Genomic DNA, 12142 nt, shown 5'->3' with positions numbered 1-12142 from the left:
TAGGCATTCCATGAAGGAATATAGATAATTCATCAAACAAGATTATTTGATGTCAACAGGAATCACCCATGTTGTCACAGTGAGCAAATTGGGGGTTAGTAATCTTGCCCAAGGTAAAAAACGAAAGTGCCCGAAGCGGGGCTCGATCCCAGGACCTTCCGAGTCACAGTGCAATGCCTTAACTATTCGGCTACTTCGCTCTTTTTGGATAAACACATAGCTTCATGAGGTGGCATTTTAGTAGCAGAATGTATAGGAAGATTCTTAAGATTAAAAAAAAAAAAGATGCCCTTCCGCCAAAACATCATAAGATATCGTCGCCTAGGCATTCCACGAGGGAATATAGATTATTCATCAAACAAGATGTCTGATCTCAACAGGAATCATCCACGTTCTTACAGTGAGATTCTGTCGCCGAAGCATTCCATGAAGGAATATAGATAAGTCATCAAACAAGATGTTTCATGTCAACAGAATCACCCATGTTATCACAGTGAGCAAATTGGGGGTTAGTAATCTTGCCCAAGGTATAAAACGAAAGTGCCCGAAGCGGGGCTCGATCCCGGGACCTTCCGAGCCACAGTGCAATGCCTTAACCATTCGGCTACTTCGCTCTCATTATAATATTATGATTACTGGGCGTAAAAAGAGCGAAGAAGGATGATCTTTATTGACGACCAGCATTTGTTGAGACAAGAAAATAAAATGCCGTCACTGTGAAACCAGAAGATATGTAGCATCATTAATGAAGAATGGTTTTACACTTCCAGTCAGATTAGAACCATCTTTTTGACATCACACTTTTGTTCTCTATTGGTGAGTATCTTACTGAAATGCAAAACCAGTGTCCATTACAACAATGTTAAAACAGGCCCATAATTGTATTCGGCTACCAGACCTGGTGATATTATGTGCACCTTGGATTGCATGGATTACCTGAGAAAAGAGATGTGTGGGGCGTTAGCAAAATTCGTCTCGCCTTCCAAACACTTCCGGTGGAAATCATCCACATTGACCGCAATGACCTTACATTTCTCCATTGTGTATGCGGAGTATTCTCTGTACGATGTCCCATCCCACCCTTCGCCCTGAAATATCAGATCATCATCAATATATCATCATCATATCATCATCATCATCATCATCATCATCATCATCATCATCATCATCATCATCATCATCATCAACATCATCATCACCATCATCACACAATCACACACACATACACGCACAAACACAAACACACGCTCACACACACAAACACACGCACAATACCCCCCCCCCCGCACACACACTCACATACAACTACACACACACACAGACACTCAAATCCATATACCCACAAACACACACCCATACAAACCCACACACATCCACGCCGCACAACCACACATACCCAACACACAAACAAACACACACACACACACACACACACAAATACCCCTCACCCCCAATCAAAGCTCCCATAGTGTATGTACTCAGTGACTTGAAGGATGACGTATTATTTTTCACTTCCAAACATACACATACACACACCCAGACACCTCCAGAACCCCAGAACCCCCCCCCCCCCCCACACACACACACACACAAATACCCCTCACCCCCAATCAAAGCTCCCATAGTGTATGTACTCAGTGACTTGAAGGATGACGTATTATTTTTCACTTCAAAACATACACACACACACCCAGACACCTCCGGACAACCAGAACACCCCCCCCCCCGACACACACACACACACACACACACACTGCACACCCCCAACAAACCAAAAACACACAAACACCTTACCCCTATCAAAGCCCGCATTGTGTGTGTGTGCTCAGTGATTTGAAGGATGATGTGTTATTCTTCACTTCCAATCACACAAACCCACACACACAGACACACGCACACCCAGACACACATCCACACACCCTCCATACATACACACATCCCACACACCTACATATATACCCACACGCACAAATATCCCTCACCCCAATCAAAGATCCCATGGTGTGTGTGCTCAGTGATTTGAAGGATGATGTGTTATTCTTCACTTCCGCCTATAAATACTGGAATGGATAACAACCATAACACCCACATCATCATTCACACATCATCACATCATCATATCATCATCAATATCACTCACCAATCAAATCCGTCGATGTCTCGTGTTCGTGTCGTTCATCTCATCCCTATAAATCTATGATCATCCTCATAATTCATCATCATCATCATCATCATCATCATCATCATCATCATCATCATCATCATCATCATCATCATCGTCAACACCATCATCACCACCACCATTATCATTACCACCACGCTATAGAAACCGGGATAAGCTCCGGCTCCATGGGCCCAATGGCTCTGAAGGTCTTGGGTTTGACAAGGATTGATTGTTCATTGCTTGACCTCAAATTTATATTGGGGACAAAGATGTTTGTTGTTGAGTCGAAATAAAATCTATTTTTGTGTTGGGTGAATGTAAAGTTTAGGGGGAAATCATTAAATGTCATCATCATCATCATCATCATCATCATCAACATCATCATCATCATTATCGTCGTCGTCGTCGTCAACATCATCATCATCATCATCATCATCATCATCATCAACACCATCATCACCACCACCTTATCATTACCACCACGCTATAGAAACCGGGATAAGCTCTGGCTCCATGGGCCCAATGGCTCTGAAGGTTTTGGGTTTGACAAGGATTGATTGTTCATTGCTTGACCTCAAATTTCTAATGGGGACAAAGATGTTTGTGGTTGAGTCCCAGTAAAATCTATTTTTGTGTTGGGTGAATGTAAAGTTTCGGGGGAAATCCAGAAAATTACCGGTAAGGAGAGAATTACCTCCCGTCCTGATTAACACAACACGATTGAGCTTCTTAGCTATATATATATATATATATATATATATATATATATATATATATATATATATATATATATATATATATATATATATAGTGTAATATCCACTTAACGTGCTCAATGCGCTTTACAAGGGTTCCCTGACCAACATCAACATTCAATGTAGGATGGGACATGACGCCTGTTACGCGATATTACCACCAAAAAAAATTTCGGACAGAGACACACCTCTGTTAACGGCCAGGTACTCATTTTACACCTGAGTACGATGAGAGAATATGGGTAAAGAGCCTTTTCCAGTGACTCAACAAAGCGTACGAGCGAGCCTCGAACCCAGGCCCTTACGATCTGGAAGCCAGTGTCATACCACTAGACAATATAGCCGCCGCACTCGCCGCACGACAGATCACAACTTCATACGGAATCTCATTGTTATTGTTTACCTCTGCCCGACAACAGGAAGTAGAAGCTATCGGCCACGTGACCTTCTCGAATGATCATCTTGTCCTTTTCCAATCTGGTGACAAAAGGTTGATTTGATTTTAAACGGCGTGTACAAATTAGCAGGTCTGATAACTGACCGCAATAGGATTTAATAATCTGATGTCACGTCCGCCCAGCAACGAGCAGCTTGGTTCTAAACAAAGAAGATCGGTACTTTTTATTCTTCATGCTGGCTAGAACGTTTTCACATGTCATGTGATCAGAATGTATAAAAGTCAAAACATGATAAGATTTATTATGTTTTTCACCTCTGTATACACTTTTATGTTCGTTGGAGAAGTATTTCACAAGGGCGTCCGCCATTGTTCCGATAGTTTAGAAGCAGTTACTAAGTTACAATGCGTCATTACAAGGGAAGTGACGTCATGAATGTTGAAGCCTATAGGGAAGAAAAGTTGTGAAATCAAACTCTGTCTTTTGGTTCCATGGAAGTGTGTATGTAACCAGTCCCTCGAAGTACTAGTAATGAATGGGTTACATAAAGGTGACATAACTATTTCAGGAGCAAGATGCATAGATAGACGTCAATCGGGTCTTTTTTTCTTTGTTTTGTTTTTTGGGTTTTTTTTTTGTTTTTTTTTTTTTTGTTTTTTTTTTTGTTTTTTTGTTTTTGCCATACGCGTTTATGAGTAATTCTCACCAAATTGTATAGATAGTTCGAAGATGACGTCACTCAGGCCTTTGTTATTGTTTTTGCCATCCGCGTTCTATGAGTAATGCTCACTGAACTGTATTAACCCGACTATAAACGTTCATGGATACACACAGTTTTGTGTGTTGGTCCGTTATACTTCCGGATGGCAATGTTATGAGCTTCTTAGCCAAGGGCATACTATCTATTAACCAGACTATAAACGTTCAAGGTTACGCATATTTTTGTGTGTTGGTCTGTTATACAGCCGGATGGCAATGCTGTGAACTTCTTAGCCAAGCGCACACTATCTATATATACTGTGCGCTTGGCTAAAAAAAACTCACAACTTTGCCATCCGGAAGTATAACGGACCAACACAAAAAAAAAACTATTTGTAACCTTAAACGTTTATAGTCTGGTTAATACAGTTTAGTGAGAATTACTCACAAATATGGATGGCAAAATAAAACCCAATAACAAATGCTTGAGTGACGTCATCTTCGTTTTATCTATAGATAGATTATTAGGATTACGGGATGTAAAAGAGCGAAGATTGATGATCTTTATAGGCGACAATCATTTATTTAGACTACAAAATATGATGCCATCACTCTGATAACAGAAGATAAATTGCACAAGGTATGTATCCAGTCCTCCGGAAGAGTGGTTTTACATTTCCAATGAAATAGGAACCAGTTTTTTGACATCACACTTATATTCCCTATTCATTGTCTGACACAAACCAAACTATTTCCTCAAAAAAAAAAAAACAGACCAAAATAAAACAAATGTTGAGCTGAATTCAGCAGTTCATCCAATGGGATCATTTGTCTCCTCGAGCACTTCTAACGACAACTTACCAGGCCGTGCACTAATCTATAAATGACTTCAAAAGACAAGTTCTACCGTAGCCATCGTTAACTTATTGTAACTTGACACTAAAACTTGTCTTTTGACATCATTTATAAATCACTGCACCGTCAAGTGAGTTGTCGTTAGTAGTGCTCAAGGAAACAAATGATTCCATTGGTTGAACAAATGAATACAACTCACGATTTGTTTTCTTTTCTGGCCAAAGACTTGTCTTTTGACGTCATTTTTTGTTCAGTGTCAGGCCATGAGTTTACGAAGGCCACGGTCAGACTGTAGAGGGAACAAAGTTGAAGTCACTCAGCACTTTGTTTTCATGTTCATTCAGGCTCTTAGTGATTAGTTCTCATTAAATGATATCAATCAGACGAACAGACGTTTAAGGTTACACTTAGTTTTATGTGTTTGGTACGTTATAGATAGAACGAAGATAACGTCACTCAAGCCTTTGTTATTGTATTTTGCCATTCGCGTTTGTGAGTGATTCTCATTAAACTGTATCAACCACACTAGTTCATAGTTACACACAGCTTGGTGTGTTGGTCCGTTATACTTCCGGATGGCAATGTTATGAGCTTCTTAGCCAAGCGCATACTATCTACATCTGGCTGGCGGGTGTTGTTAGTATTTTACCTAAGCGTATAGCATCAATGAGTGAGGAAAGAATACGGTATAAAATGCTGATCCAGACCGGAGACTTGGTAAACTTATAGTCTGACACAAGGGCTATTTTTATAGTAGTTTGAGAAGAAGAAGAAGAAGAAGAAGAAGAAGAAGAAGAAGAAGAAGAAGAAGAAGAAGAAGGAGGAGGAGGAGGAGGAGGAGGAGGAGGAGGAGGAGAGAGAGGAGGAGGAGGAGGAAGAGTAGAAAGAGGAGGAGAAGAAGAAGAAGAAGAAGAAGAAGAAAGAAGAAGAGAAGAAGAAGAAGAAGAAGAAGAAGAAGAAGAAGAAGAAGAAGAAGAAGAAGAAGAAGGAGGAGGAGGAGGAGGAGGAAGAGGAGGAGGAAAAGGAGGAGGAGGAAGAGGAGGAAGAGGAGGAGGAAAAGGAGGAGGAGGAAGAGGAGGAGGATTAGGATGTTTTAATCAGACAGACGTTTGTACGAATGACAAGACAACTTACTCAAGGTACCAAGAAATGAGACAAATCTTTTCCTGTAAATACTTGGGGAATTCGGCAAACGTCTGCATCACTCTCAAGGCCTTGGCAGCCTGTGGACGGAAATACAACAACACTTTCTGGAAATAGGATTCAATAGTCTGATGTCACGTCCACCCAGCAACCAGCAGCTTGGTTCTAAACAAAGAAAATCGGTACTCTTTATTCTTCATTCAGAAAAGTGAGTCCCGTAAACCTAAGAATCGGCCTATACATCCTGCTGCTAATATATTTATGCCATCTCTATATAACCTAGCCATTATTAGATAGTGCTCTTAAGAACTGGTTACTGGTTACACACTCCGAATGATTTAGGAACCAAAAGAGCAGAGGGTTTGACGTCACGACTTTTCTTCCTTATGATAGAAATCATAAATTGGCTTAGTTTTTTTTTCAATTAACAAGTACAGTCAATGATATTGTAAATATTCATCATGTAGATAGACCGAAATTGACGTCGCTCAACACTTTCTTATTGTTTTTAGCCAGACAGTTTTATGAGTAGTTCTCACTAAATTGTATTAATCAGACTATCAACGTTTTAGGTTATACATCGTTTAGTGTTTTGGTACGTTATATCCGGCTGGCGGATGTTATGAACGTTTTGGTTAAGTGCAAAGCACTAATATACGTCAATATCTATAAAGACTGATACACAGACAGAAAAACATACAGATGGACAACCAGACAGACAAACATACAGGTAGGTAGACTCCCCGACAGGCAGACGGATAGACAGACCCTCAGACATGACAGACAGACAGACAAACAGACCGAGAGACATACAGGTAGGCGGACACTCCGACAGAGAGACATGCAGACTGATAGACAGACCCTCAGACAGACAGACATTCAGGTAGGCAGAGAGACATGTAGACCGATAAACAGACCCCCAGACAGACAGACAGACAGACAGACAGACAGACAGACAGACATATAGGTAGGCAGACACTCAGACAGAGAGACGAGCAGACTGATAGACAGACCCTCAGACATGACAGACAGACAGACATACAGGTAGGTAGATACTCCGACAGAGAGACATGCAGACTGATAAAGAGAACCTCAGACAGACAGACAGACAGACGGGCAGACATATAGGTAGGTAGAAACTCCGACAGAGACAAAGAGACAGACAGACAGACATATAGGTAGGCAGACAGACAGAGAGACGAGCAGACTGATAGACAGACCCTCAGACATGACAGACAGGTAGGCAGACACTCAGAAAGAGAGACGAGCAGACTGATAGACAGACCCTCAGACTGGTAGCCAGACTGGTAGCCAGACACCCCGACAGAGAGACAAACAGAGATACAGACAGACAGACGGACAGATAAACATATGACCGGGAGGCAGACACCCCGACAGGGAGACAACAGACAGAGAGACAAACAGACAGACAGACAGTTAGACATGACATACCTGTATCGCCTCATCAATAGTCCTCAGATTCGTCTCTTTACTGAGCGTAAACATCACCTCCCGGTCTAGATTTTTCTTTTTTGAAAATATCAAATTAAGAAATTAAGGAGAAGACGCTTGTGTAAGATAAAGACCTGAACAAGTGTGTATGAAAGGTGCCAGACAAAGCAAGAAAGAAAAATACAAAACAAAAAAAAAAAACAAAAACAACAAACAAACCCATCCCAAAAAATCAGTCTACCTCCGCTGGGGATCGAACCTCAGACATTCTGATTACCGGTCAGACGTGCTACCAGCATGATAAGCTACCATAATGGTCACGTGCCAAGCTCACGGGCCTGAGTTGTGTAGTTTTTATTTGAGTCCCTGTTCGTGTCGTGTGAAGGAAGGATGTGTGTGAAATTGGAGATGGCCGGTTGTTCCATGTAGTTTGAAAATGTATCGACGTATTTAAGTGTTTGTAAGTGTGTCCAGGTATAAATAGAATGTTACACCTATTTTTTGGTGTTGGTAATGTTGGCAATGTTGTGAGCTTCTTAGCCAAGCGCACACTATCAATAGATAGAATGAAGTTGATGTCACTCAAGTCTTTGTTATTGCTTTTTGCCATCCGCGTTTATGAGTAATTCTCACTAAACTGTATTAACCAGACTATAAACGTCCAATGTTACACATCGTTTTGTGTGTTTGTCCGTTATACTTCCGGATGGCAATGTTATGAGCTTCTTCGCCAAGCGCATACTATCTATTGATAGAATCAAGTTGACTTCACTCGGGTCTTTGTTATTGCTTGTTTTTGTTTGTTTGTTTGTTTGTTTTGTTTTTGTTTTTTTTTGCCATCCACGTTTATGAGTATTTCTCACTAAACTGTATTAACATGACTATAGATAGTTCGAAGATGACGTCACTCAGGCCTTTGTTATTGTTTTTGCCATCCACGTTTGTGAGTTGTTCTCACTTAACTGTATTAACCAGACTATAAAAGTTCATGGTTACACAGAGTTTGTGTGTTGGTCCGTTATACATCCGGATGGCAATGTTGTGAACTCCTTGGCCAAGCGCATTCTATCTATAAACGTTTAAGGTTACATATAGTTTTGTGTGTTGGTCCATTATACCTCTGGATGGCAATGTTGTAAGCCTCTTAGCCAAACGCACACCATACCGTCCGTAATTAATGTTTAATTGTTTTAACACATTTGTGTTATTCCTTATGTTTAATTCAATGGCATTTTCGTCTTGTCAACCTACTCACGTATTCCTAGATGGGTGTACTTTCTCGGAAGTTGTCCCATCCAGATGTCTCTCTTTCTATTATATATCTCTATCTTTCTCTTCTTCGCTCCATCATGGCTCATCATAATCTAATAATGTGAGCCAGGAGACTTCTATATGTGGATCCTCGTTCTACATTATGTTACGGGCCGCATTTGTCTGCTGTCTTGGGACATGAGATAAAGTGAGTAGGAAAGTTCCGGAAGACAATAGAGAATAACAATTTCGCGGCGGGGATGGGTGTTCGAACCCGCGACCGTTCTGATACGACAGCCCCGCCTGGCCGGGGAGAGCGTATGAGCTATCCACGATCCCAAAAAAGATCGTCTCTAACCCTAGTCATTATTAGGGCCCTCTCTTCCCGACTACTTGAGGTCGCGTGTCCAACACACACAACCTCCGCGAAGTTAGTTGGCCAGCATTTAAGCTTAATAGCCAAAATTCTCAACACAAACATATAACATAGAAACAATTGAGACATTGTCTTAGGACAAAGCGGTATCATTGAATCCCCCCCCCCCCCCCCCCTCTTATAAACATCCGTAACATCCATTCCTTGATGTTGTCGACCCAGTTCTTGTTTTATAATGTGTAAGCATGTGGATGCCCAGAGCAGACGATGGAGCACGTCCTTAGAGAATGCCAGGATGGGCCCAGCTGCACTGACCATTACCTAAGAGTCTGCTCCACAGATGCTGTGGAGTGGATTCGGTGTTGGAGCGACAAGCTATGATGAGTTCTTGTTTTGTCAACCTCTCTTGCTCTCCCTCCTCCCAGTGATGGGCCTGTTAATATTCTTTTGGTCATTGAGTTGTGTCGTGTCACATGACCAGTCCACGAGAGCTTTCTCTTTTTGATGATGGAGAGAAAATCTGGGCTCCTGCGGACTTGTATTCCAATTTCATTGACCACAAATTCATTTATCTTCTGGACCTGAATCTGAATCTTCCTTTAATGTCCACCTTCACTCGTGCTTATTTTGGCATCTAGATACAAAATTATATTTTTAAAATAATTTTTGTGTGTGTTGGCTTAAGAAGAGTTTTGAACCCAAAACGTTACATGATATATTTTCCCTTTTATTTTATTTTTTCTTTCTTTCTCTTCTTTTTTTTTTTCTTTTTTTTTTTTTTTTTGAAGCTGTTATATTCATTTTTGTTAATTACCGTTATAAGCTGAGTTACTTTATTCGTGGTTTCCTCAGAATGTCTACAGCTACAGACACGGAGAATGCTTCAAATATGTGCAGAATTGAACTGGCAGGAAAAGTACTATGAGGAGCCATACACGTACACCTACTCCTAGATAATGATCTAGCAGCTCAGGACAGCTACGATTACACGTCTCTCACTGTCATATACTATATATACTATGCAGTAATACTACATACTATACACACTACTTACTACTACTACTACACTACTAACTCTACACTATTTACTACTTACACTACGATACTACTATACATACTCACTACTACCACTACAAACTACTAACTACTATACTACTACTACTACTATACTACTACTACTACTACTACTACAAACTACTACTACTACTACTACTACTACTACTACTACTACTACTACTGCTACTACTACTACTACTACTACTACTACTACTACTACTTGTTTTTGTTGTTGTTGTTTTCTTTGTTTGTTTGTTTTGTTGGGGTTTATTTTTTTGGTTTTGTTGGGGTTTTTTTGGTTTTGTTGGGGTTTTTTTTTCTTTGTTGTTTTTTTTTTTTTTTTTTTTTTTTTTTTGGTGTTGGTTTGTTTTTTGTTGTTATTTTTTGTTTTGCCATTTTGACTCACCCCGACCGCCGATGCTCTGAAATAGTTTTTCTGAAAGCTGCTGGGATCTCCTTCCTGACATCGAAATTTCTTGAAAATGTCGTCCGTCGTGCCGGCTCTGGGACGAAAACAAAACAAACCCTGTCCAATTGGATTTAACTCTCTCTCCTTACCAGCCATTTTCAAGATTTTCCCCAATACGTCACACCCAACTTACACAAAATACTCAGTGATAATAGCAGTAAAATTCTAGCGATACATAATTTCTTTGGTAAAATATGCTCTACAACACACTGTTCATTTTCTATAAATTGTGTGATGTACAAAAGAACTCTGAATAAGAAAAATGTTGGTTGTATCGTAACGAAATGACGATTTTTTTACGATTGTAAGGACAGGGTTAACCGACGTGTACTTGATGCATGTCTGATGACTCAAATTGTTATGGACTCTCATTCTTGTTTGCGATAGACTAGCGTCCTATCCATAGGACTGCAAGCAATTGCTATTGTCCGTTTCATACTATAGTCACTGGGATAAACTCCGGATCCATGGGTGGAATAACTCTGAAGGACTACTACTACTACTACTACTACTACTACTACTACTACTACTACTACTACTACTACTACTACTACTACTACTACTACTACTACTACTACCACTACTACTACTACTACTACTACTACTACTACTACTACTACTACTACTACTACTACTACTACTACTACTATTACTACTACTACTTTCACTACTGCTACTACTACTACTACTACTACTACTACTACTACTACTACTACACTACTACTACTACTACTACTACTACTACTATTACTACTACTTCTACTATTACTACTACTACTATTACTATAATACTACTACTACTACTGATACTACTACTACTACTATTACTACTACTACTACTACTGATACTACTACTTCTACTATTACTACTACTACTACTAATATTACTACTACTTCTACTTTTACTATTATTACTACTACTACTACTACTACTACTACTACTACTACTACTACTGCTACAACTACTACTAATACGACTACTACAACATTGTTGTAATGGAAATACTCTAAAACCGACGCAAAATATTGTCCATTACCAGAATGCTAAATCAGGCCCATAATTGCGTTTGGTTATCAGGAATGCCAATTTGTACACATCGGTGACAGAATGTCAGTAAAGAGTCTTTTCCAAGGACTCAACTTTTTGGTGCGCATGAATACAAATCCAACGTTTTTCTTTTCTTTCTTTGGATCAAAGTGTCCTTCAAGCTAATGGAGAAAGCCACAAATCATGGCAGCAACTTCTTATGGTTCACACTATTATGTTATGACGATCGACCCAATCAGCAAAGTCCGGTCCGCATTCGTGCACCGTCGCAAACCCGCCTGGTAGCATCGTCACAACACACCTTTCGACTAGATGATCTGCCGTCTCGGTTCTTGCCCACAGCGTGGACATATTGGACAGGAAGTTAGACCCCACCGATGTAACGCACTTGCCGTTAGGCAGCTCCTCGACCGAAGCCGATTCGCAGCTACCCAGTGTCTCCTCTTACTGGTATCAAAGCCTGGCAACTTCTCACC

General features: G+C 40.3%; 2 protein-coding genes across 3 annotated transcripts in view; both read right to left on the bottom strand.

Moving 5' to 3' along the window:
• LOC144958269 (uncharacterized) overlaps positions 1-1074 on the bottom strand; it is a 35309-nt gene extending 34235 nt beyond the window's left edge. For both annotated transcript variants that reach the window (XM_078890131.1, XM_078890130.1), the window contains exon 1: positions 937-1074. In XM_078890131.1, the coding sequence (XP_078746257.1) occupies positions 937-1040 (104 nt within the window). In that variant the 5' untranslated portion in view covers positions 1041-1074. The remainder of the gene's footprint in view (positions 1-936) is intronic.
• A 2237-nt stretch (positions 1075-3311) lies between these two features.
• Positions 3312-12142, bottom strand: part of LOC144957539 (uncharacterized) — a 21151-nt gene continuing 12320 nt past the window's right edge. Inside the window, exons 8-11 of the mRNA XM_078888886.1 lie at positions 10556-10652; positions 7467-7541; positions 6006-6094; positions 3312-3396 (exon numbers count right to left, since the gene is read on the bottom strand). Coding sequence (XP_078745012.1) covers positions 3312-3396; positions 6006-6094; positions 7467-7541; positions 10556-10652 — 346 coding nt within the window. The remainder of the gene's footprint in view (positions 3397-6005; positions 6095-7466; positions 7542-10555; positions 10653-12142) is intronic.

This window comes from Berghia stephanieae, chromosome 12 (assembly GCF_034508935.2).
Source record: "Berghia stephanieae isolate SIO BIC M18660-M18661 chromosome 12, UCSD_Bste_1.3, whole genome shotgun sequence".
Lineage (NCBI taxonomy): Eukaryota > Metazoa > Mollusca > Gastropoda > Nudibranchia > Aeolidiidae > Berghia > Berghia stephanieae.
The sequence above is the reverse complement of the archived record's forward strand: the minus strand, read 5'-3'. Positions and strand labels throughout refer to the sequence as shown.